Below are 25,116 nucleotides of genomic sequence, written 5' to 3'. Positions count from 1 at the left end.
AATCAGAAAAAAAAAGTCATACTAAGAGGTGGATAACTTGAGGCTATCTGTTAGCAGGACAGCCTTAAATATTCTAATTTTTTCAGTGAACCAGGGCAGTTTACAAACGATGGGATTAGTGTGCCGTGCTGTACTGAAGTATGCTTCTGGACATACCGAATCCTATTCAGCACTTTATAAAATACCTTAGTAAGTAAAGCATTAAAGTAGTTCAGTCTTAATTTCACAAAGGAACATCCAAGGGTAGGATATTCTGTGAATGTTTGAATTGTTTTAATTTCATAGGCTTGGCTTAACCCACCAGGTTCATGGGTAGCCTCCTGGCTCTCGGATAAGAAGGCTCATAGCCCTTCAAAATCCATTCAGAAGGAGGGAGCCAAAGACCACCTCAGACAATTGAGAAACACAAATATTGTGTTCGATGACTTTCATTCATTTTTGTCATGATCAGGAACAGCTGTGTGTGACTGAATAGACTCAATTGTCGTTGTTGTCCCTCCCGAACGTCAGTTAATAACTCCCATGCAATAAAGGCCTGTATCCACACTGTATGTAAGCATCAGGCTGGCAGAGCCAATGTTAAGACAGGTTCCCGCACAACGTTCCTAACATGAGCTTCACTTGACATCACAGGGTGTAAAGTTACACTATAATTCCTATTTTTCCCTTTGGCATAAAGCTGACATTGGGATTTAATAAACCGAACGGTACTGTACGTCTTGTTACAGTTTAACTAAAGAAGGTTTCCATATGTTAGTGCTGGACACCTGACTGATTTCAGTGCTTGTACATAATAATAACAATAGGCTTTCACAGCAGTCCATGAACGTGTCCTGTGAAGATTGATAGCCCTGGGACACACCCTGAGCACATGGGACAACATCAGATTCAACATCAGATTCCACAGCCAGCACTGCTCATTTGCTCATTCAAGTTTATTATGATTCATTATTTCTTTTCCCCAGTGTCACAATGTTGTGGAAGGATGTGGGTTACTGTATTGCGTTTTTATTTTCAATTTTTTAAGGGAGAAGGATTTACGAATAGGGGTGGGAGGATCATTCCGTGTTGTAATGTAGTATCTGCTGTGATTGCCTATTAATAGACAGTAAAGGGTAGTTAGAACTAAAAAACCCTTACCCCAGTGTGCTCTGGTAGGTCCCTGGTGCAGTTCTGTTGCTCTGTCAGTGCGAGTGAAGAAGGAGCCCTGAGTGTCTCCTCGGGAGCCTTGGAAGCCAAAGGGAAAGACAGTCTCCAAGCCGAAGGACGAGACGCGCAGAGAGATGTACAGGCTTTGTCTCCTGGCCTGAATGGTTGTGACATAGGAGAAATGCTCACCTTGCCCAAAGTCAATGCAAAGCTTACTAAAGCAGCAGTGATTGTGTGTGACAGGGTGTGTTGTGACACTGTGTGTGTGTGGCAGAGTGAGTTTCTAACAGTGTGTATTTTTGTGTATAACAGTGAGTATACAGTATATCCATATTGTAATGACTGTGTGTGTCTGTATATGCCCATATTGTAATGACAGTGTGTGTGTGTATGCCCATATTGTAATGACAGTGTGTGTGTGTGTATGCCCATATTGTAATGACTGTGTGTGTGTATGCCCATATTGTAATGACAGTGTGTGTGTATGTGCCCATATTGAAATGACAGTGTGTGTCTGTATATATCCATATTGATATGACAGCATGTGTGTATATGCCCATATTATAATGACAGTGCGTGTCTGTATGTGTCCATATTGAAATGATAGTGTGCGTGTCAAGCTGTCAGGTCTCTCCAGGCCAGTATCTGTTTGTCTGATGACACACAAAGAGGTTCAGTCACCTTTGCTGTCAGATCTGTGCTTGCGGCAGAGTTAACTTCCCAGTGCATTGAGGGGGAGACAATAGTTTTTGAGAAATCTATATTAAACAAATACGGCATGCTGCTGAATAGCCTTTCCCCTTTCTATTGATCTGCCATTCTGCTGACAGGCCCTGTGAATGATGTGTGACTGGTCCTCCTGCTCCAGAGGGGTAATTACAGGGAGAGCAGTGAATCTGCCCTGCTTCTCAGGGCCCTGTCAGGAGATCTGAAGCCGCTGAAGAATATTTAGCATGTCGAGTGCCCTTGCTGTGCAGTGCTGGCCTTCGGCCGATCGGTTGACTTTTAAATGTGTTTGCCTAAACAAGGCTCACTTACTCTTTATTAGAGCAAACGGTAAATGGCACCCATCAGCTTGACAGCATTGTGAAATTAGCTGAAAGAACAAAAGAGGAGGAAGAATTACAGCTCACTTTTGGAATCAGTGAATGCAAAACTAGGCATCATCTTTAGAAGCAAAGAATCTTGGTTTTTGTATTGCTGAAGAAAAATATTCCTGAGGGGGTGGAATAAGGGGTCCTTATAGCAGATCAGGGAAAGAATATGCAAAGGACAGCCATCTGCATGCTCTTATTTCTGTCCTCTTTCTTGGAAGTGATTTATTTCAAAGTCCCTAAATGAATTGAAATACACTGCAGTAGTCACCGTAGTATTACTGAACACAGTCATACATGTTCAGCACTGCCCCAGGGGACCACACCCAGACAGACTGAAGAGATGTTTGTGTCTGCATGCATAAACACACAAACAGCACACACATGTAGACATTCATAAAGTACATACATTCATACATACACACCTATTTTCACATGTATGCATTAACACACAAAAAGTACACACCATCCCTGCATGTATGAACACAGATACAGACATTCATACAGCACATACATTCATACACAGATACACACACATTTACTGTACACATGCATGCATAAATATAACATAACATCACTTCATTAGCCCTATACAATTTCTTGTATTAGAAATTCGTCTTTTCACATACCCCAGCTTACTCTCCATGAGACACAGACACACAGACAGGGAGAGGGAAGCTTGGAGTTAGAGCACGGTTTCAGCCATAGTACAACACCCCCGGAGCAGTTGGGGTTAAGGGCCTTGCTCAGGGACCCAACAGAGTATGATTCCTCTGTCAGCTGCAGGATTTGAACCAGCAACCTTCCAGCCAAAGGCACAGATCCTTAGCTACAGAGCCACCGCTCCACCCAAACACATACAAACACATGCCTGCACGTATAAACACACATTCATACAGTGCATACATTCATATGCATGTACTGTATACACCTATACTATTACTTGTTACTTGTTACTTGTTCCTTCACATACAGTATATACAGTATATACAGTACATGCACACATACATGCGAAAAGAGAAAGTTAAAAGCTTGAATGACCCCAGTTCACATACTGAGTAATTGGGAAGGACCGTGGTTCATATTCTTGACCACACCACATGGAGAGGATTCCTCTCGAGAACAAGGCTGTGCGTGTCATGTCACTGGCCTTAATGGGGACAGTTCTCTTCCGTCAAGGACAGATCCAGTGTCAGGCACTGCAGGTCCCTTCAAACACCACTCATAATCTTCCAAGTGGGGTATTTTTACCCAGCAGCTGAGCGAGCACTTCAATCTGTCACAGAGGGATTGGTGCGTGCGTCTGCTCGAGAGCTGATTAAAGGTTCGCCTGTTTGGCTGAAACTTCCCGTCGCCCTGTCAGGTGTCCTCTGTGAGCTTGTCTGCAGAGAGCTCTTGAGGAAACGGGTTTCTAAAGACTGGGCGAGGGAGCAGCGTGTGCCAGCGCTGTCACAAGGCGAGATGCCAACATGCACGACGGCTCCTCTGGGCAGGGGCAGCCTTGTCCGTCCTGCCCCTGGGCGTCTGCGAGTAGCAAAGACAGGGGCTCGGGGAGCTGGCATTTAGAGACAAGGTCCGAAACAAGGGACTGACGGCGGCATTGTGTTTCTTCCTCCTCCTGTGTCTGACGCGGAGAGCCTCCCCCCCTGCGTCCTGAAGGACCTCTGGTGTGCGCTGCTGCAGAATGGCCCTGACTGACAGTCAGCCTCTGCTGTCTCTTTAATATCGGAGTCTTGCGCTCGAAGCCAGGCTGCAGAGGGCTGACTTTCAGAGGAGTCGCACCGAGTGGAACAGTGGGCAGCGCGTTAAGAAATCGCACGGCAGGAGGTTCCCTCCCAAGCTTGTGCGACAGGGCTCAACGCACTGAACGTTGGTCCTCAGAAAGCAACCTAGACAGAGCAGAATTTGCCCGCGAGTGCAGATCTGATCTTGTGGAGTAGCGGATCGCCGTGATATAGCCAGCAGCCATATCACTCTGCAACTCACAGCTGGCAGCCCACTGACGCTCAGCAGGTGTGAGCCTGGTCAGTACCTGGATGGGAGACCTCCTGGGAAAAACTAAGGTTGCTGCTGGAAGAGGTGTTAGTGGGACCAGCAGGGGGCGCTCACCCTGCGGTCCATGTGGGTCCTAATGCCCCAGTATAGTGATGGGGACACTATACTGTAAACAGACACCGTCCTTCGGATGAGACGTAAAACTCTCTGTGGTCATTAAAAATCCCAGGGTGTTTCTTGAAAAGAGTAGGGGTGTAACCCCGGTGTCCTGGCCAGATTTCACATTGGCCCTTACCAATCATGGCCTCCTAATAATCCCCATCTCTGAACTGGCTTCATCCCTCTGCTCTCCTCCCCACTGAGAGCTGGTGTGTGGTGAGAGTACTGGTGCACTATGGCTGCCGTCGCATCATCCAGGTGGATGCTACATATTGGTGGTGTTGGAGGGGAGTCCCCATTACCTGTAAAGCGCTTTGAGTGGAGTGTCCAGAAAAGCGTTATACTGTATAAGCGTGAGCAATTCTTAATTATTATTATTATCTCACCGCTGTCTAATGCCCAGGGTGGCTCTAAGCCCATGAGCGACTGTGATCGAACCCCAGCAGAGCAGCTTCTGTCACTACATGGCACAGCACTGAGGGAGAACTGGTGTTAGGACACCTGAGAGTCACGATGGCAGCCCTGTCTCTAACCTCACAGTGTGACAGCAGTGAACATATGTTTCACAGGGCTCAGCGCACCGAGCAAGTCAGAGAAGCGATGTCACCCCCTAGAAACCCAGAAACCTAGACAGAGCAGAATTCTTCCTCCCGCAGGCAGAGACCTAATTTCATGGTGTAGCAGAGCTCACCACTGTCTAGGGAGCAGCGACTGTGATCGAACCCCAGCAGAGGCAGAGCCCAGCTCAGTTTTTTGCACTGGCTTCTCAGGGCTGCAGGGAAGTCAGTCTCAGGCTGTGTGATTGTGGGGCTGCAGGACAGTGCGAGTCTCTGCAGTAGTTGACCACTCCTGAATGAAACCCTCCCAGGTGTATCTCTCAAGACACCTTTTCAACACTGTGCTCTCTTTCAGAGGAGAAAATCAGCACCAGCACATCAGCACAAAACCCGCAACTGTGCTGCGGTAGAAATAAAAAATATTGAAAAACTAAAACATTTATTTTTTTTAAAAAAAAGTCAATTTCTTCACTTTGATGTGTCACTTTCAATTTATTTTCACTTTTTTCAGCACTTTCGGCCGACAGTGTCTGGAACGAGAGCTATGATTAAAAGATCCATAAATGCCAAGACAGAGAATTAATTTGTTAAACAGAGATTATAAAGTGTAAGGAGGCCGGTCGGTGCGTGAATGATATTGATTTTTTTTTTTCCCCTTCAAAATGCTGTAAAACAGCCGTGGTGTCAGAGTGTCAGTATAAGAGCTCTGATTGAGAGCCCAGAGACGCCCTCAGATACCATCACAGGTAAAACGTGCTGCTGCTGCTGGGACACATCTGGGATGTTATAATGACGCCTCCGAGTGCAGTTTCGAGCACACCCCAGTGCTACAAGAGGTGTGTGTGCTCCCCGAAATTTCACCAGCTTTCCCCGGTCTGGAATAATCCAGTAAGAGCCTTCTCTGGCTCTCTGCCCTGTGTCTGTCAAGTCTGCTGCACTAGAACTACCCACACTCCTGGAAATACCCCTGCAGGCTGTAAAAGCCAGTGCGCGCTTGTTCCAGAATACTGTTCGGTGAGTGAAGTCGGTGCAGTGGTGACTCTCACAGCCTGCGGGCCCTGTGCTCTAGAAGAGCTGCACATGAAGAGAGGCAATTCAGCTGGAACAGCAGCACGTCTGTGACTGGCGTGACTGGCGTTCTCCGGCAGGTGGTGCTCATTTGGCAGGGCCCCATTGAGAGGAGGCTGGGATTAGGTGGCCAGGGCTCCCTCAGCGGCACAGCACCCTCCTGGTGAGGAACACTAGGAACTGACCCCCTGGCACGGCGGAGTGAGGTATTCTGGTTGGAGGGATTGCTCAGTTTGAAGTCTAGTGCAGCCATTGGGTCCAGAGGATTTCCTGGGTCTGTTTGGAGTCTCCTGTTAATGGACCATCTCCACCTTCCCTGACTGCCCCTGCTCTCGGCCTTCGGGTCAGACCCGCAGGAGCCCAGGACCCAGATCTGGTGCCTCGGGCTTCGGTCACGGACTGGCTGATCCCGGACCCGATCGCCCTTTCCTTTCGGGCTTGATTAGATTACTGCAGCCGCTACTGTCAGACAGCGCGTTGCTAGGTCAGAGGCCGGGCAGAAATCAGTGCAAGCCAGAGAGTCCCTCTGACTCAGGTCCCAGAACAGTGCCTCCCCTCTGCCAGTCAGAGAAATGCCAGGTGACCGTCAGGGGCTGGGACACTGCACACTGAGCAGAAACGAGCACGATCCTGGCCAGGACTGGAACTGTGGCTCAGACTGGGGGCGTTCTCTCTCTGGGGTTTAGTGTCGGGACTGCCCTGTGCGTTTAGTACTGTGTGTTACAGCAGCAGGATGGAGAGCTGAGAGCTGGGGTCAGAGTTCACGTGTCAGAGGGCATCCCCCTCTGAACTGAATGGTTGAATGGAGTCCCATGTCCGCAATCGAGCTGCTGGGGGCCTAGGAGTATGGTCCTGGCCTTCGGGCTCTCCTGTGACACCCCACCGGCAACCCAGAGCAGCCCAGGCCAGCCGCTGAGAACTGGTGATTTCTCCTGGTGTCCAGGCGAGCGCACCCCTCTCCCCCCTGCAATGCCGGAGCAGGGTGGCGCCCCAGGACTGGCACACAAGTGAGGCAGAGTGCAGTGGGACCCCCCTCCTCCGGTCTGATCTGTATGCAGCTGCCTTGCTGCACGGCCTGTGCTAGAAAGGCAATTATTATTTTGCTTTTTAATCAAATCACACATCAAATAAACAATTAACACGGGCAATGATTTATTTAGACCTCAGTTAAACTAATTATGTTGCCTGAAGAAAAAGAGCACTTGATTCACTGTGTGTGAAGCCCACTGGACTGGCTGATGCCATTAATTGCTGTGTCTAAACTGGGAGGGGGATCAACGAGTGTCTTGCTAAGATTGTTCATCACCCGCAGGCTGTTTTCACCAACATCCAGATCTGTAGTTCCACTGAGCAAAACACCTGTACCAAGAGCAAGGTTCAGGGTTCCTTCAAATACTTAATCTACAATCTAACTGCTCAGAGGTTGAACATTACAGCTGTAGGACCCAAGTGTCTGAGCACAGGTACAACTCTTTAGTGTCTCACATCTCAATAAACTTTAGTTTTAGGAGTAATAATAACAGACAGAGTCCCAGAGCACTTTAAGATAGAGACACACAGCACCATTCTGCACCAGCAGCCCCACCTGGAGACACACAGCACCATTCTGCACCAGCAGCCCCACCTGGAGACACACAGAGTATCAGAGGAGGAGAGAGAAAATACTGCACTGCTGAATTAATGTGGATCTTTAGGGAGGACAGATGGTACAGATCAGAGTGGAATTTAGCCAGGACACTAGCGTTAAGACCCTACTCTTACATAACCCTTGGAACCTTTAATGACCCCTGTTTAATGTCTGATCAGAAGCACAGTGTCCTCAATCACCATACCTAGCAAAGCTGTGAAATCTGTGGGCCAGAGGGAAGAGCGCCACCTATTGGTCCACTAGCAACCTGGTTTTCCTGGAGATCTCCCATCCCCGTGCTGATCAGGCAGATCCTGCTGAGCTCTTGAGATGTGAACAGATCTAACATTTCCGTCAGTCTAGACAAACAGAGCATTGGCTGCTTATATGGGTGAAGTATTTTGTAAACAGAGGAGTTTATTTGCCGTATGGACGTGTACAGCGTATAAGTTTTATTCACGCCGTTCTCTCAGGACACACACAGTACAACAGGCAACACGGTAGAACAGATAGCACCACACAATCTAGACACATAAATAATAAACGGTGACAGCATGTACAGACAATAAACAAACAGCACAAGAAATACATAGTTGCCAAGTCAAAGGTGTAGTTCACTTCATCGCTAAGTTGTATAAGCTTTGGATTCACAGTGCATGGCATTGATTCCTGTATCTTTGCTGTTTTAAGCTTTGAAAAGCTCATTATTCACACTCATCTGCTGTGCCTGCAGGGCACTGCACTCTGTGCCGTGCTTTCAGGAGGTGTGGGGGCCCAGGATGCCCTGTTAGCATCTCTCTGTGGGGGGTAGAGGATCCACAGCGAGCCCAGTTAGACACCAGGAGGGTGACCGAGCCAGTCGGGAAGCAGGATCGCTGTAATCTGCTGGCCGCTGAATCTGGTCTTCTCATTTGTCACTCTGACACGAACCCAAAAACTCTTCGTCTAAATATGGAATTATTGATCCCGCCCGCATTCTCCTCCGACGCTCCCAAACAGCCACTGCTGAACTTCGCCCGCTGCACCGAGAGACGCTCCAGAGCCATTTGGAAATTGATTTCTTTTTTTGTCTGCGTCTAGAGCAATGTGCATTTCACACGACTTCAAGCCTGATTGTTCGGAAAAAGAAAAGCTGAGCCCCGCCGTGCTCCTGGAGAGACGATGAAGTCAGCGTCTCTTATTGAGTGTGAATCGATGCAGATGAATTCAGTTTACTCTCCGAGCGCTTCCTTTGCATTTCTGATCATAACTGGAAAAGGAACCAGTAAAGGTTTATTCCACGCTGAAAAGAGAAGAAAAGAAACACAAAGTCTCGGCTGTGGGGACAGCCGCAGAAGGCTCCACGGTGTTTCTTTTCCTCTCTTTTCCGCATGGAATAAACCTTTACTTGTTCCGTTGTGAAATATCTTCAGCCTATGCATGCTGACGCAGCTACCTGTACCCACTGTACTTGAAAACATTTCACAATGGTTTGTTTTAGCGAGCAAAAGTATTTCTCTGAAAAACACATTTGCTTTTTTATCAGGAACAATATACTAAATCAGAGCGCAGTAAGGTTTCGGCGGTGGGATTTGTCGCTGGGGAACGGGCTGTGAGCACTGTGCCCTCTGTCCCTGGTGCTGCAGCCCAGCGCTCTTCATGTTACACCATTGAAAGCGCACAGCTCCTGGGGGCGTTAATCATCCCTGCAGCTCGATTGTGCCGGAAATACTGTGTGTTCCCCGAATCTTAACATGCTGTTATATTCTCTGAATGTAAGCGCGTTATTTTCTTTGGGAAATAAAGAGCACAGGCTGTGAGCGATAATGTTAAGAATCGGGCCCTTGAGTGAACTGACGAGTGCTTCAGGCAAGTATTGGCACTGGAACACGTGCACAGGGACACCTCGTCAGCCTATTGGACAGCCTAGAGAGCTCTCTCGTTTAAAATACTGCAGCGTCTGATTTCTCTCTGGTGAAACACTGCAGTGTGTGATCTCTCCTGATTACAGCACTGAAACACATTATCTCTCCTGATTAAAACACCGCACCTCATGATCTCTTCTGACTAAACTACTGCAGCAAATGATCTCTCCTGATTAAAACACGGCAGTGTGTGATCTCTCCTGGTTAAAATACTGCAGTGTGTGATCTCTCCTGATTAGAACACTGTAGTGTGTGATATCTCCATATTAAACCACTGCAGTGTGTGATCTCTCCAGATTAAACCACTGCAGCTGGTGGAAACCATGTGCAGGGTTCTAGGAATGGGGCTCAGTGTTCTAGGTTGGCTCTTGATCGCACCCATGTTTCCACAGTACAGATGGTAGAATGAGGCAATCACCTGGCACTGACGTTCAGTGCACACAAGTGTTACACACAGGTAGCAAAAAGAAATTGCAGGTACAAAATGGAAAACATTGAGCTACAACAAACTACTTCAGCAAATGACTTGTGTTTATATTATCACATGATTTACATTGTCCAGACTATGTGAGGAAGCAATAAAAAGGCAAACAGAATGCTAGGAAATTGTAATGTTAACACACTAGCAAGGATTTACAGTATTGAGAATATTGTGTACTATGTTATATAAAATACAGTATATTGTTGCTCTGGAGTCCAGAGGAGAGGAACTGGATACTGTATGTTTCTGGGCTAAAGGGACTGTCCTATACTGACTGGCTGAAGGCACAGAGTCTCTTTAGTCTTGAACAGAGAAGACTGTGAGGAGACTGATACAAGTATTCTCAATCCTCTAAGACACTGACAAAATCCACTGGATTTCTTCAGAATCAGTAGTGAAAAATGAACAAGAGGACACAAGGGGAAACTTTATTTACACAGGGTTGTAGGAGTGTGCAACAAGATATGCTGCTGAAGCCAAAACTCTGTTATTATTTCAAGAAACAAGTTATGTTATGAAACCAGTTGGCTCCTGCAGGTCTGGTCAGGGATGGCCAGTTTATGCTGGTGTGGAGTGCCCAGATGGTCACCAGTAGGGTCAGATTCAAGCAGCTGTGCTCCCAGAATAGACACTGCAATGCTAAAGACTAAATGTTTTTTATAGTATTTTCTTAGGAGTAGTACTGAGTGGACAAGGTTGATCATTTTTAGATACTGAATCCAGCTCCATAATTTATTAATGCAGCTCAAACCACACAAGACAAGCCTGGCAACAGAATGAAAATAATCACCGGGATACATCGATCAGTGTTTTTTTTTCTTTGTAAGCCTCCCTAGCCTAGCAGCCTCTACCCTGTATATACTGTTTAATTTCATTCCAGCCCCTATTAGTATTTCAGCCGAGTGCAACACGTGTGGATAGCAAACCTGTGAAACACAGTGCAACCTTTAAACGTCATGACTTGTACAGAAAATATACGGAGAAAGAAAGCTCTGGAGAAAATGCTAAAAATAAAGAACAAGATGCAGTTAAAGAAAAGGACTAGAATGAGCTTCAAGCCCAGGTAAAGAATACACTAGAATACACTCATGGACAGCTACTATACAGAGGCTAAAATATACAGGTGGATTTGTTCAGTATTACACTGGAGTGACAGGATTTTTTATTATTAGCTTTTATTAGAAGGTTGTTGTTTTTTTCCTGCCAGGGAATTTTAAAACCCTGATTTCGGGGTATCATTACGCCAGAATGATACGTATTTATGAGCGGTGGTCTGTGCTGCGGTGGGGCGGTAGGTCTTGTCGCTCTTCGCCTTCCTTCTGGGGGTCTAACAAACCTGCAGAAACAGAGACGGCTTCAGCCCTGTGGCGAGGAGACTGCGCTCTTCTTCAGAGTCGCTCAGCTCGGTTTACCGAATCGGTGAATCAATTTGTATGGTTCAGTTCAGTGAGTCGCTTGAAAAGATTCGTTCATCCGGTTCACCGGTTCGCTAATCTGCCCCCGAGTTACTGAAACGGTTCTGATTCGCCGAAGCGCACAGCGCTGCACAGAAATAATTACCGAGACAAGTCCAAGTCATTCACAAAGCTAAGTGGAAAACAGGTCTTCCTGGAAAAATGATAGACTTGACATTTTTCAGCCTCCTTTAGCATAGAAAGAAATGTAGCCTGAGAAACATGATTGCATTTGTGATAAATTAAAATATGGAGTATAGCTGATGAGATTAACAAGTTTGTCTTGTAGAGTTGTGTTTGAAAAAGCAGCACAACATCAAGGAGAAGTCAAATAATGCAGAGAACACTAATTGTATTATACTGAATTATCAGATACTAATTATAGTTGTAAATAACATCATTAAACAACATTAAACAATTTTGATTTTTTATTTATAAAGTGCTCAAGAACGGTATGTCAAACGAATTACTAAGGGAGAATTAGCATAATATTGGATATAACATAATGTTTGTTTACATTTTTATTCCTAAACAGATCCAAGGATTACCAGTTAATTTAGTAACTGTGGAGTGGTAATAGAAAGCTAATTAAACTGTACTTTGACATCGCATGCGACATTCTTCCATTCTGCAGTCATTTCACACTCGCTGAGGAAGCAGAAAGACTCTCCACAGAACCAGAACCTGTGTACTGAATCGAGTCTGAGCCAGTGAAGGACTCAGCAGTACTGAATGGGTCTGAGTCTGGAAATGACTCAGCAGTACTTGTTACAGCATCCCACCAGCAGAGGGCACCTCAACCTCTAGGGCTCACTTCTTCTGTACAGCAGGGGCGCAGATCAGCCAATCCCTGCTTGCCTAGAGTCCATACTTCACCACACCTCCCCTCCACAAACCTATTTAAGCCCCGCTCTCCGGTCAGGTGGTGTTCAGTATTGTTTCAACACTTAGAGCTCTGGATCTTACCTGTGCTGGCTACTCCCTGGGCACCTTGCCTGACTTCTGGTTTCGGCCTGTTTCCTGATCTTGGTTCGTATCTCTGGTGCTTGTTTTCTAATCTGACCTTTGGCTCTGGATTTTCACTCGCCTCTTGACCATGGTCTTGGATTTCCCTTGCTACCTGGATTAGGATCTTTGTGATCCCGAAACCTGCATAGGGTCCTTCCTTGTTTTTCTAAGCTGTGGAGGGGTATGTTTTATAAAAATGTAAAATTTGAGGGGAAAAATACATGTTGTGAAAATCCTGTTATTCTTATTAGTGCTGACGTTTGGCTGAAGTCAGTGTCTTCAGTATTGGGAGAGACAGGAGTCTTAACTTGAGTTGGAAGATTCCTGTTTTGGTACAATCAGTCCCATTGTTTTTGTGATTTTGTGTCATGGAAGCGATACTTTGTAGTTGAGGCTAAACCGAAAGGCGAACATCAAGAGGCTCATTATTTAGATTGACACAAGAGCATGCTGAAGAAAGTGTAATGTTAAAAGTTCAGGTAATCACAAGCGAAGCACAATTCGAATGGAATTTCTGTATACAGTATTATTGACCCTTATCAACATTTAGATTTGTGCACATGAAAATCTGAATCCACACGCCCTATCTGCCGTTCTTAAGTGTGTGAACCAGTGCCATACCTCAATGGCAGCAGGGTTTTTAAATGGCTGGCGTTTCCATGACTTGATCTCCAGAGAGCAGTTTCAATTACATTACAGGGGCAATAAGTTTCATTCAAGCTGATCTCCAGCCAATCTAAAACACATCAGTGCTTTGCTGTAGAGTTAATGCTCTGGTAGCTATCGCATCAAGGAGCGAGACTGCACTGGCTGCGGACTGTCCTCTGTTCTAAACAGTGGGCAGCAGCGCTGACGTCTCCGATACAGCAGGCAGCAGTGAGGCTGAGCTTGACCTCGTAATACATAATGAGGAAGTCCAAAAAGCATACATAACCACAGGGAGGAAAAGGGAGGTTTTTAACTTCTGATCTGTGATGGAAATTCAATGTGTGTAGTTTACACAGAAAGAGAGTGTTTGCAGAAAATGCCAAGCAGATTGTGGCAGGGCAGTGAAAGAGTGGACTAATGACAGCTGGACTGCCACTAGAGGCCGCTATACAGGGACTGATCTTTATAAATAGTCTCAGAGTGGGTGATGAGCTCAATGACTATATGGAAAGAGGCACAACGTTTGGATACCACTTCCTTTTGGTAGTTAGACCTCGTACACCTGAAGAAGGCTCCACAGCCGACACATTGTGTCTCTTTGCTTGTCCTTTGAGCGTGGAGATAAACCTTTATCTGTCCCTTTGCAGCCTTCGCATGCTGAATCAGCTGCTTACCTAAATGATTATTTTAGTGGTTGCAGGTGTTTCCACACATTCCCGTGTGTTTAGTGGGATTTTGTCCAGTCTGCAGAGTGTGAGGACGAGTGCCGTCTTCTGTTTGTTTGAGACTTGGAGGCAAACTCTAAAGCCTGCTGGACACCACTGCACTACTGGGAGCGTCTGTGCTTGCTGACACCCGGGACTGTTCAGGATGAGGGCAGGGTCTGTCGCGCGACGCTGGTGTCTGGTTTTGTGCCAGTTTCTTGTGACTGCCCCTCTGACTGGGCTGTTGGCAGTTCTGACTGCTCCAAGCCCGGCTCGGGTCACAGGAAGAGACGGTCACGTCCCTGCACTGCGGTGGCCTGACGTTGCTGCACGTCTCCGTCAGTATTCACCTCCAGGAAAAAGCGGACCTCTGCAGGGGCTTTCACGGCCTCCCATCAGAGTTTATACAGTATCCCCCACACCCGTTTCCTCTGAGATGGAGACCTGATGAGCAATGATTAATAATGTTTTGTACCCTTCAGCAGTGCAGAGGCTTGTCAGTTTGGGAGTGTTCTTGGCAGTAGAAGACAGATTGCTTCAGGTGACATGAGCAGCATCTGGGCTCTCAGCAGAGCAGAGCCACCAGGAATGAGCGCCTTCATCACCGGCGCGGCTGCGTCTCGGTTCCTCTTCTGCTGGAGTAAATTACAAACCAGGAGCATGCTTTGCTGCAGGACAGGCTGGGATTAGTCACAGTGGCTCCTGGGGGAACGAGCAGCGCCAGTCCAATTGCAAGCACAGAATGTGTCACTGCTTCTCCTATTACCTCCACTCCTGTGATCTCCGCCGCAGGGCTCCTGAGGGCTCGCACGAGCTCCAGCACTGCTTTAGAAAGAGTAGAGGAAAGTTCGGGGACACGTGGAGTTCTGAACAGCAGTTGATCTTTTGCATTTTGTTTGCTGGAGGGGTCTCTCTTTGGTAGGTCCTGATATATTGGGCTTTAATCTAACACAGGTGGAGAGTACAACGTGAATCTTTTCATCTTTGCATGATTTTTTTTTTTAAGCCGGTGTTCCCTTGCAGTTAGATGTGTCTTTACAACCTAGAACTGTAGGCACTTCCTTATGCAAAGGGTGGCAGGGGTGTGGAACAAGCTGCCCAGCCATGTTGCCAAAGTCGGTTCCCTGGTTTCTATCAGGCAACAGCTGGATAAGATCCTTGGCTCAATCAGCTACTGACTATCAAACAGGACCAGATCGCCACCTCTCCTTTGTAAGTCTTTGTACAGTACACTCACTTCCCTTCAATCCAACGCACATGACTGCTTCAGGAGATGAAAGTGTCACTTTTTCCACAGAAAACCCACATTTCCTGCCAAGTGTTCTTACTGTCCTGTAAAATTCTTGAGAATATTGCTATTCACAACGCATCCTGTGAAATGTAGAACAGGATTTCTCCGAATAAATGCGCTGTCTAAGACCAACAGCTCTGGCTATGTGAACATTCCCCAGAAATCAAGGCGTGTAGCCTCAGAACCCAGTACTACACTAAGCAATTTGAGGACAAAAACTTTCCCTGGAGGGTGGCACTGTGGTGTACTGGTTAGCAGTGCTACCTCGCATCTCTGGGGTCTTGGGTTCAAGTCCTAATCTTGGGGTGCTGTCTGTGTAGAGGTTGCATGTTCTCCCTGTGTTCATGTGGATTTCCTTCGGGTGCTTAGGCGTCCTCTCGCAGTCCAAAGAGATGCTGCTAAATGAGTTGGCTTCTTGGTAAATTGGTCCTGGTGTGAGTGTGTGATATGTCAAATAAACAAAACATTATGCTCTAAAACAAAAATTAGAGGGCAGAATGGTGGCACAGGGTCCTGGGTTAAATTCCAGACCTGGGGTGTTGCCTTTGTGGAGTTTGCATGCTCTCTGTGTTTGTGTCAGCCCTACGATGGACTGGTGTCCCATCCACTGCTTGCTGGTATAGGCTGTGGCTCCCCCACAACCCTGTACTGGATAAAATGGTTAAAAAAATGGGTGGATGGGTTTGTACACTGCATGCTCACATTCATATACAGTCGCACACCTGCAGCCTGCGCTCTATGTGCATCTCCCACATCCACCAGTACAGTTGGGAGGCTTGTTGTGCTCACACTCGTGATCTCCCGCAGAGCTTTACTTGGATCGGACACTACTGTCACTGTGTAATCTGTTTATTTTATCTCGGCAACTCCTGTGGCTCTTGGGGCTGCTCGTTTGGAGCCCCAGCATAATTAGGCTTGCCCTCTCTTCTGCTTGTAGGAGGGTTTTGACTTTTGTGTCCTTTCGGAGGAGTAAGGAAGTAAGCCTGCAATCAAAAGCTATTCCTTTAAAATTAGTGCCAGTAATTTTCAGTTAATTATACTTAAATTAGCAGTCCCTGACTCGTGGCACCCTTCATCAGCATATAAATGTGAAGGACCTGACACCTGTTTAACTGATCACTTCACACTAATGGGTTTGTTCTTGCGAGACTCATAACATACATAATTCTCATATCATTGATCTGAAATGCATATTTAGCGCCCATTAGTCAGTAAGGAACTGGCACAATGAAATCCGATCAATAGGAGAGGCAGTGGATAGCAGCTTTGTGCCCCTTATCAGATCTCAGGCAAATGCATTTGATTAAGCACCAACACTGATAACCAGATGAATACTGGTTCACTGCCTGATCGTTTATTTATTAAGTAGGTATTCAATAAAAGAAGTGCCATGAAACAAATCATGTGGGATATTTGATTGAGGCAATCTGCGCAATTATTACCCACAGTCCCATGCAAAGACTACTCACTGTCAATGACCTAAAAAGCAGTACAAGATTCAGGTCAGAATACAGGAGAGATTACGGAGTATTGTTCAGTGTCCAAGATACAGGAGAGATTACGCAGTATTGTTCAGTATCCAAGATCCAAGAGAGATTACAGAGTATTGCGCAGTGTCCAAGATACGGGAGAGATTACGGAGTGTTGCGCAGTGTCCAAGATACGGGAGAGATTACAGAGTATTGCGCAGTGTCCAAGATACGGGAGAGATTACGGAGTATTGTCCAGTGTCCAAGATACGGGAGAGATTACGGAGTGTTGTTCAGTGTCCAAGATGCGGGAGAGATTACGCAGTATTGTTCAGTGTCCAAGATACAGGAGAGATTACAGAGTATTGTTCAGTGTCCAAGATACGGGAGAGATTACGGAGTGTTGCGCAGTGTCCAAGATGCGGGAGAGATTACAGAGTGTTGCGCAGTGTCCAAGATACGGGAGAGATTACGGAGTGTTGCGCAGTGTCCAAGATACGGGAGAGATTACGGAGTGTTGCGCAGTGTCCAAGATACGGGAGAGATTACGGAGTGTTGTTCAGTGTCCAAGATGCGGGAGAGATTACAGAGTGTTGCGCAGTGTCCAAGATACGGGAGAGATTACGGAGTGTTGCGCAGTGTCCAAGATACGGGAGAGATTACGGAGTGTTGCGCAGTGTCCAAGATACGGGAGAGATTACGGAGTGTTGCGCAGTGTCCAAGATACAGGAGAGATTACGCAGTATTGTTCAGTGTCCAAGATACAGGAGAGATTACAGAGTGTTGCGCAGTGTCCAAGATACAGGAGAGATTACAGAGTGTTGCGCAGTGTCCAAGATACAGGAGAGATTACAGAGTGTTGCGCAGTGTCCAAGATACAGGAGAGATTACGGAGTGTTGTGCAGTGTTCAAGTCTCGGTGTAATTTTGTTTGGGTCTCCTACTTCTCTCCCAGTCCAGAGAGACAAGCCTCTACCTAGACTATCCACAGGAGCGTCATGTGCTGCTGATGGAGTGAAAAAGCAGACCCCCATTGACAGAGCTTTGCCTTTTCTTTTAAAAGGACGGTTCCACTTCACTGCGAACAGAGACACTATGGGAAAACAAGCCAGCAAGCTTGTAAATCATGTCCAATTTGGCAGAGAATGACACATCATTTATTTTAGTTTAATTTGTTGAGCACATTTGTTTTATGCACAGAATCCTATGAGTAATACAAGCCTACAGAAAGTAAAGCTGATAAGCTGGGACCTGGGGACCAGGGTTTGTGTGTTTAGTACTTAAGAAAATAAGAGCAGCCACACACAGGAGGAGCCATTCGGCCCTTCTCGTGTGTTTGGTAGGAGTTAATTGATCTGAGAGAACTACACAGGAATGCAGTACAGGAATCTGCTAACCCTGCCCCAGGACAGGGCTATAACCTGTGTTTCTGCTCTGAAAGCTGTGTCTCTGTTTCATCAAGACCGGTGTGATGTCCTTCTCCGCTTGTGTATTTTTTAAACATCCAGTGATGTTTCCCCATGTTGCGCCGGTCTGTTTGGACCAGGAGGCAAATCTTCAGATCAGCTCCATCAGCCCTCTACAGCTAGATGCCAGCCTGGTCCTGGAGAACCCAGACCTCTGCATCTGACTTTTCTCTGTTTATTTATTAAATCTGCTGGATTGTGGCTGTCCAAGGGGAGGTAGGAGCTGGCTACCCTGGGTGCTCCTGCCCACCAAAGGCTTATGCTGGATGTGAACTGGTGAACTCCTGGCTTTGCCTCTTTCCCTGCAGTGCAGTTATGTTCTGTGTCCCTGTTTGCCTAAATGATCTGAGGTAGCTTGAAATCTACAGTACATTCATACTGGTTCAGTTCTCTGATATATGTAGGAGCAATAACAGAGCCTTCACATAAAAGAACATGAAAATGTTGCAAAGGGAAGAGGTTATTCGGGTCATCTAGCTTTTTTGGTTGTTAGGAGCTAATTATTTTGAGGATCTCCTCTTGTCTAGCAGTAAGGAAGGAGCTGTCAGCTGGGGTAACTAACATCCAGAAGAGTTCGGAGGCAGCTCTTTCACATCTAAGATAGATACGTCCTAAATTGTGCTGCATTGTGCAGTTACTGTACTTAGATGTTCTGATTAATGAGCCCAGTGGAGCACAGAACTGTAACAGATGTCTTAACTGATTAATTAATTAATGATGGCATACACACAAGTACAATCGCCTGGCCACATGTTAAGCCAGCGCACCCTTATTAGCAGCAGTGATCCGTGTTTTTATTTCGGATGAACAAAGGATCAGAAGCATCTGTCAGATTTTTCTCCCTGCGGCCCGGGGGGGAAGGAGTTTATCTTGCAGTGCCAGACAGGATACTCAGCCTTCGTCTAGGGGTCTGAGTCAGGTCTACATTCACGCTCATCAGCTTCCACAGGGCTCCGATAAAGGACTTACACCCCCGCAGCTTCTTAATAGCCTGACAAACTTCCAAAGAGGTCAGCCTCCACAGGGACTAGAAGCTGACCTTGATTTCACAATTATTTTTTTGATATCGCAGCAGCTGGGAGTGTAAGAGTCTCTTCCATGGTTATCTCGTGTGTCTGAGAACACAAGAGGTTATGAACGGGGTTAATTGATTCCAGGATCTCGTTTAGCTGTTTCTTGGAAGGAACCAAGGTATGGGCTTCAATTATATGGGTGGTCAGCTTGTTCCACCCTCCTACCACCCTTTGTGTAAAGAGGTACGTCCTCTCCTGACTGGAGAATCTCATCCAGCTGTTTCTGAACAGAGGGATGAATAGGGATCTCTTGATTCCTCTTTAGTATTCCTGTTTGTCTGACAGAAATCTCCTGGTTTGCTGTTGCGGTGACAGCTCTTATTCATATCCGCCCATGGGGCATGCCATGTGTAGATCAGTGCAGCTTTCTGCTGAGGAGCTCTGATGTTCCTCCTCCAATGGAAATCAATGGGTGCTGTCAGCCTGGCCCGGCTGCGATGAGTGTTTAATGGCCCAGCACTGTTGGACATGGAATCGATTTAATAGGATGTAATGTATGTATCGTGTGGAAAATCTTCATTAATAAGAGAAGAACTGAGCATGTAATGAGCACCCAGCTTGGGATAAGTGGACTGCAATTGAATCAGGTTAAGTGCACGCACTGTTAGGCTACTGCTGTCCCCAATATTCGCAAACATCTAAAAGTGAATGGGGGGACCCCGGGCCTCCCCATCACAACTTACTTGACTTATTAGAAACCACATGGTCGAAAAGCAAAGTGAAATGCTGAAATGGCACAGTTCACATGCATTGGGCTATTTCTATATATAAAAAAACAACCAGCTGGAAGCAAACTTGCTTGATCTTGATCTTCCAGAGGGATCCATCCCATCCCACTGTGAACTTGTCCAGCTGAGCAGAGTGGCTCCGTCTCTCGTATGGGAGTGGGGAACCAGGGCCCGGCCATGTAGCTGAAGCCAATACTGATACCCTGGCTGGATGAGATCTGGGATCAATTAGCTACTAACTAGCAAATAGGCTAAATGGGCAGTTAAATAGGACAAGTTGTTTGGCCAATTGGCCTGTTCTGGTTCACAGCCGTTCTTTTATTTTTAGAAATAGATATGTTACAAAATACGTAAAATAACGTTAGCATACAATCAGGCTTTTCCTGTAGCTTCAGATTCCTGGAGCCAAGCCGGGCTGAGTGATGCTATCATGCTGCAGTAGGATAAAGAGCCGGAACTCCCTCCGATCAGCTTGAATTAACCTCTCGTGGCCGGGGAGGGGGGGTCAGAGCATTTCCATGCCGGCCTGTCCCTGGGTAATTAGTGTCTCTGTCGATGGCCGGTGTGATGCAGTCACGTGCAAGTCCTGTGCAGGCGTGTCCTCGGAGCTCCACTTCCCCAGCCTGGCGGCTGCTGTGTGTCTGTGTCTCGGGGCATCTCGAGTGCTGGTGGTCCTGACCTGGGTCTGTGCGCTGCCACAGCGGTCCCTGGGGTCTCTGTGCTGGGACACTGGGAGCTGAAGGGCACATATTGCACACCTACAGGCTGTATGTATGGTGTAGCAGGGCAGTGGTCACTGCGTGGGGAGCTTGCATGGTTGCAGGGGCCTAGAGAGACATGGAGGATCAAATGAGCATTACCAGGTTAACGAAGTGATTACAGGGGTGGGAGGAAATGTGTGCTCGCGATCCACTCGCGCACATCGGCTCCGATCGGCCGCTGGGAAGCAGAGGGAGGCCGAGGAGGGGAGTGGCGGTGTCCTGTGTGACGGTGTGTGTCTGCTCGTCCCGGGCAGGTTCAGACCAGACTGCTGCTGGAGATCCTGGAGACGGTCCTGGGCTTTCCCGGAGAAGCCACGCTTACTGGAATTTCACGTGGGCTTCCGAGGACGAGCTGCAGTTCCCCCTCGACAGTCCGCGGCCGGGTGAGTCACTCCTCTAGCGGCGTTTTGGAGAGCCGGTTCTGTAGCAAGGTTTGAGCCTCGAGAGTTCAATTGCTTGTCAACCAAATTCAGTATCTGCAGCTTCCCATAGATAAAAACACAATCAGCCATTCATTTCCAGAGAATAAGAAATGCACTTTCGCTCCAAAATGAAATCCTATTGCAAAACGATAAACAGAACCAATACAGGGAGAAGACAAAGCACTTGGGGGGAAAAACTGGCGCTTCAACTGTTTCAGGCTGAAGCTTAAACGCAGCACTTAAACTTATGTGTCAGAGCATTTACAGCCCTTTCAAGAGCCCTGGCTATAAAAGACAGCAGTTAAGATATAAACCCTTCCACTGGAAAACTGACAAGACACGCAGCTCAAACAGTTACAGGCGTCCGGATCGCCCTGCAGCTTCCCGAAGACAGTGTCACACGACGCAGAAAAAGACACAGGTGCCCAGTGAAACAGCTGCCCCTCTAGATTAACAGATGAAGGTTTAAGAGACGGTGGGAATTCAGCCATTATGCAGAATGAGTGGAGTGGAACACGAGGAAGACCAGAGCATCCGTAGTCACAGCTTATCCCCGAGGCCTGGTTTCACACCAGCGCTGCCAGCAAACAAAGCCTTTTCTACGGCCAGCGTGCCGAGGACACCATCCCCAACTCCTGCAAGGGACCTTGCCTAGTGAAATACACAAGAACAGAACGGGGAAGGTCAGACGTGCGGATTCGGGATCTGCAGCAGCGACGATGTGTCCGAATCGTCAGGGAAGCGCGGCACAGGGCGCACGGGTGGTAAATACAGGGGCCTACGTCTGAGACCCAGAACAGGAGGTGATTCTCTACACAAAGATCCTCAATGAGCAAGCAGTCAGGACCACGGTTTCTCATCCCATCTGAAGGGTGGTACTGTGTCCCTCACCACGCCTCCCGGTCTGCCACCACAGCATATAGCTGCAATCCGGATTTCCTAAGAGGTCTCCCATCCATCCTCAGATCCTGAGTCAAACCTGCAGTGTGTATATTGGTTAAATGTCGTGGCTGTTAGCTTCAGCAAATCATAATGCTATGAAATGATTTGATGTTATGAAGAAATAAAGACATGGCTATAGCAGGAGGTACAGAGTCATGTCATTTGCCAAACTGCTTTATACCATACGGTGTCGCGGGAAGCCAGAGCCTACCCGGCAAGCAACGAGCGCAAGGCAGGGTACACCCTGGGTGGGACGCCAGTCCATCACAGGGCAAGTGCAAGCCAATCATACATGGGGACAGTTCAGGGGCCACAGTAAAGGCCGAGGAGGGAAATTTGGCCCGGACATCGGGATAACTCCCTACTCTTATCGAGAGACACACTGGGATCTTTATTGACCACTGAGAGTCAGGACCTCGGTTTAACGTCTAATCCAAAAGACTGCACCCACTACAGTATAGAGTCCCCACCACTATACTGGGGCATTAGGACCCACACAGACCGCAGGGTGAGCGCCCCCTGCTGGCCCCACTAACACCTCTTCCAGCAGCAACCTTAGTTTTTCCCAGAAGGTCTCCCATCCAGGTACTGACCAGGCTCACACCTCCTGAGCTTCAGTGTGCTGCCAGTTGTGAGTTGCACAGTGATAAACTGTAGCTGCTGGCTATAGGTACAGAGTACCGCTGAATAATCTACTCGAATCTTCATTTTTTTGGGGTGGGAATTGCGCATCACCACTAGAAAATGCACACGGACAGGCCCATCACTGTGTTTCGCTGCCAAGACATTTCTTCTCCTTACTTCAGAACACAAGAGAGAGGTCCATTTGGCCTGTCGGACAGTGGGTCATTAACTGACCCCAGGATCTCCTCCAGCTGTTTCTTGAGAGAAACTAGGGCATCATCTTCAACAGCATGGCTGGGGGGCTCGTTCCAGACTCCCACAGTTCAGAAAACAGGAAACACCTGACGCCCTGCGCTGGGTATGGGCAGAGCTGGCAGTCTTTCTACTTCCAGGAGCAATGCCCAGACTCCCAGCAAGAAGGAAAGGAACAAAAGTGAGACAAAGGGCTGAAAAAAGCAATTGCGAGAGCCACCGAGATAAAGATTGAAGAGAAAGACATGGAACTGAAGAATCCCCTTGGCTACTGTCTGTTAATGCGCCTGGTGGCGTATTTTGGGCCCCGGCTGACTGAGGTCGGGGGCAGGCCTATCACCAGCTCTCCCTTCTTTAAAAACGATTGGAAAACCACCAGTTATTTCAAGATCTTTTTAATGAGGTTCCGTGAAGGTGAAGAATATGCAATAGCACAGCAGTGATGAAACTTTAATCTATAGCTGAGAAAGCCGCGGTGCTTTCTGTGTATTTTTAGATGTGCGAATAGAGCTGCCCACTTTCGCTGCTCTAAATCAAGAGGACACGCATGGTGAACCTACTCGTCCACAAGTTTGATGTCAAAGGCTGTCTCTCTCAAAAGGATCTGCTCTATTTTTGTAGCCTATCCATCATTTTTGAGGATTAGTCCATAAAGGACAAATTGCTAGTTACCTTTAAAATAAAAGCAATTTTAGTTCCTGTCAGACTGCAGTGAATTCCTCTTGGTGTGGTATTAATGACACGGTCAGTTGGCCTCGCAGTTTATAGACATGCATCAATGCCATGCGTCAGTCTGTTCCAGGTGACAGGCAAAAGAAACACACTCTGTCTGCAGCCTGTAGGAGCAGGTGGATTCAGAATCTGTGCAGTGATTAGTAAGAAAGAGCCCTAGTTCAAGTGCAGGAGAAGGTCTTGTCAGTCATAGGAACGGCAGAAAGGTCACAAACGAGAGTCATGCCAGGATGTCAGCCACCATCTACTTGAAAGAAGCAAGACAATAAAAGATGGCTGGGGATCTTCTCCCACAACTCTTTGTGTACAGAAGCCTCCTGTTCTCAGTTCGAAATGGGTTTCCACATAGTTATCACTAGCATACTCTGCTTCGTGTTTTATTGTACATTGTGAAGAAATCCCCTGGGGCTTTTTGAGGATTTTGAATACTTGGATCATGTTACTAGGTACTGTAGGTGGTCCAGAGTTTATCCCAGTTTCCATGGCACCAGGATCACAAGACCCCTTCTCTTCTCTGAATGGAACGCCGTTTCATCGCAGTGTCAGAGAGATCCCCTCCCAGCAAACACTGGTCCGTTTCTCCAGCTGGGTGGACTGAAGCCACTGGGGTGAGGACTCAAACCCACAACCTGACGCTCGTGAGACCACGACGCTCCCGAGGTCACTGGAGGCCGACAATATTCTGTCAGCAAGAGCAGCGCACACTGCATTAGTCAATTCAAAACTCTGTGCACTTAACTCAGAATGAAATAAACTGAATGAATTAGTTATCAGGCACAGAACACATTAACATTTAATATACTATGCAGCACAGGCTGCCCAAGAACCTGCTGCTGCATGAGCTATAATTCCAGTCAGAAACAAATGAATTCCAGTAAAAAACAAAAAAGTTAAGGAACTATGGAGAGAACTACTGCCACGCTTTCACAGGGGTCACTACGGAGTGTGGAATCTGCAGATTCTGTGATTCTGATCTGGCACAGAGCCAGGGTGACTTTACATGTCCTCTTCTTTAAAAATGACAGTTTTCATTTCAGCCTGTCCCTGAGTGGCCCTGAAAGAAGCTCTCTGAGATCCGAATCAAGCGCTCTGATCCGCATTCTGACCAAAGTGCTTGTCCCCTGTGTGTAGACAAGGGATATTGTAACTGCAGTGGGGTGATTAAACTAGAGGAGGCAATTTCAGTTCCAATTCCATTCAAAATACTTTATTCATTCCGAAGGGGGCAATTTAATTTGACCCATCTAGCTCATTGTAAAGTTAGGAGGTAACCGATATGAGGATCAGGGGAAACCAGGGTATTGGCTTCAACAACACATAGACACACTGACCCTCCAGGACCAGGACTGGACACCCTGCAGACACACTGACCCTCCAGGACCAGGACTGGACACCCTGCAGACACACTGACCCTGCAGGACTGGACACCCTGCAGACACACTGACCCTCCAGGACCAGGACTGGACACCCTGCAGACACACTGACCCTGCAGGACTGGACACCCTGCAG

General features: G+C 47.2%; 1 protein-coding gene across 1 annotated transcript in view; it reads left to right on the top strand.

The window, feature by feature from the left end:
- Positions 1–25,116, top strand: part of alk (ALK receptor tyrosine kinase) — a 261,813-nt gene that overhangs the window by 91,151 nt on the left and 145,546 nt on the right. Inside the window, exon 2 of the mRNA XM_088908651.1 lies at positions 20,890–21,018. Coding sequence (XP_088764777.1) covers positions 20,890–21,018 — 129 coding nt within the window. The remainder of the gene's footprint in view (positions 1–20,889; positions 21,019–25,116) is intronic.

Source organism: Atractosteus spatula, chromosome 2 (genome assembly GCF_055471065.1).
Source record: "Atractosteus spatula isolate fAtrSpa1 chromosome 2, fAtrSpa1.hap1, whole genome shotgun sequence".
In the NCBI taxonomy this organism is placed as follows: Eukaryota; Metazoa; Chordata; class Actinopteri; order Semionotiformes; family Lepisosteidae; genus Atractosteus; species Atractosteus spatula.
This window is presented reverse-complemented; position numbering and strand designations above follow the sequence as displayed.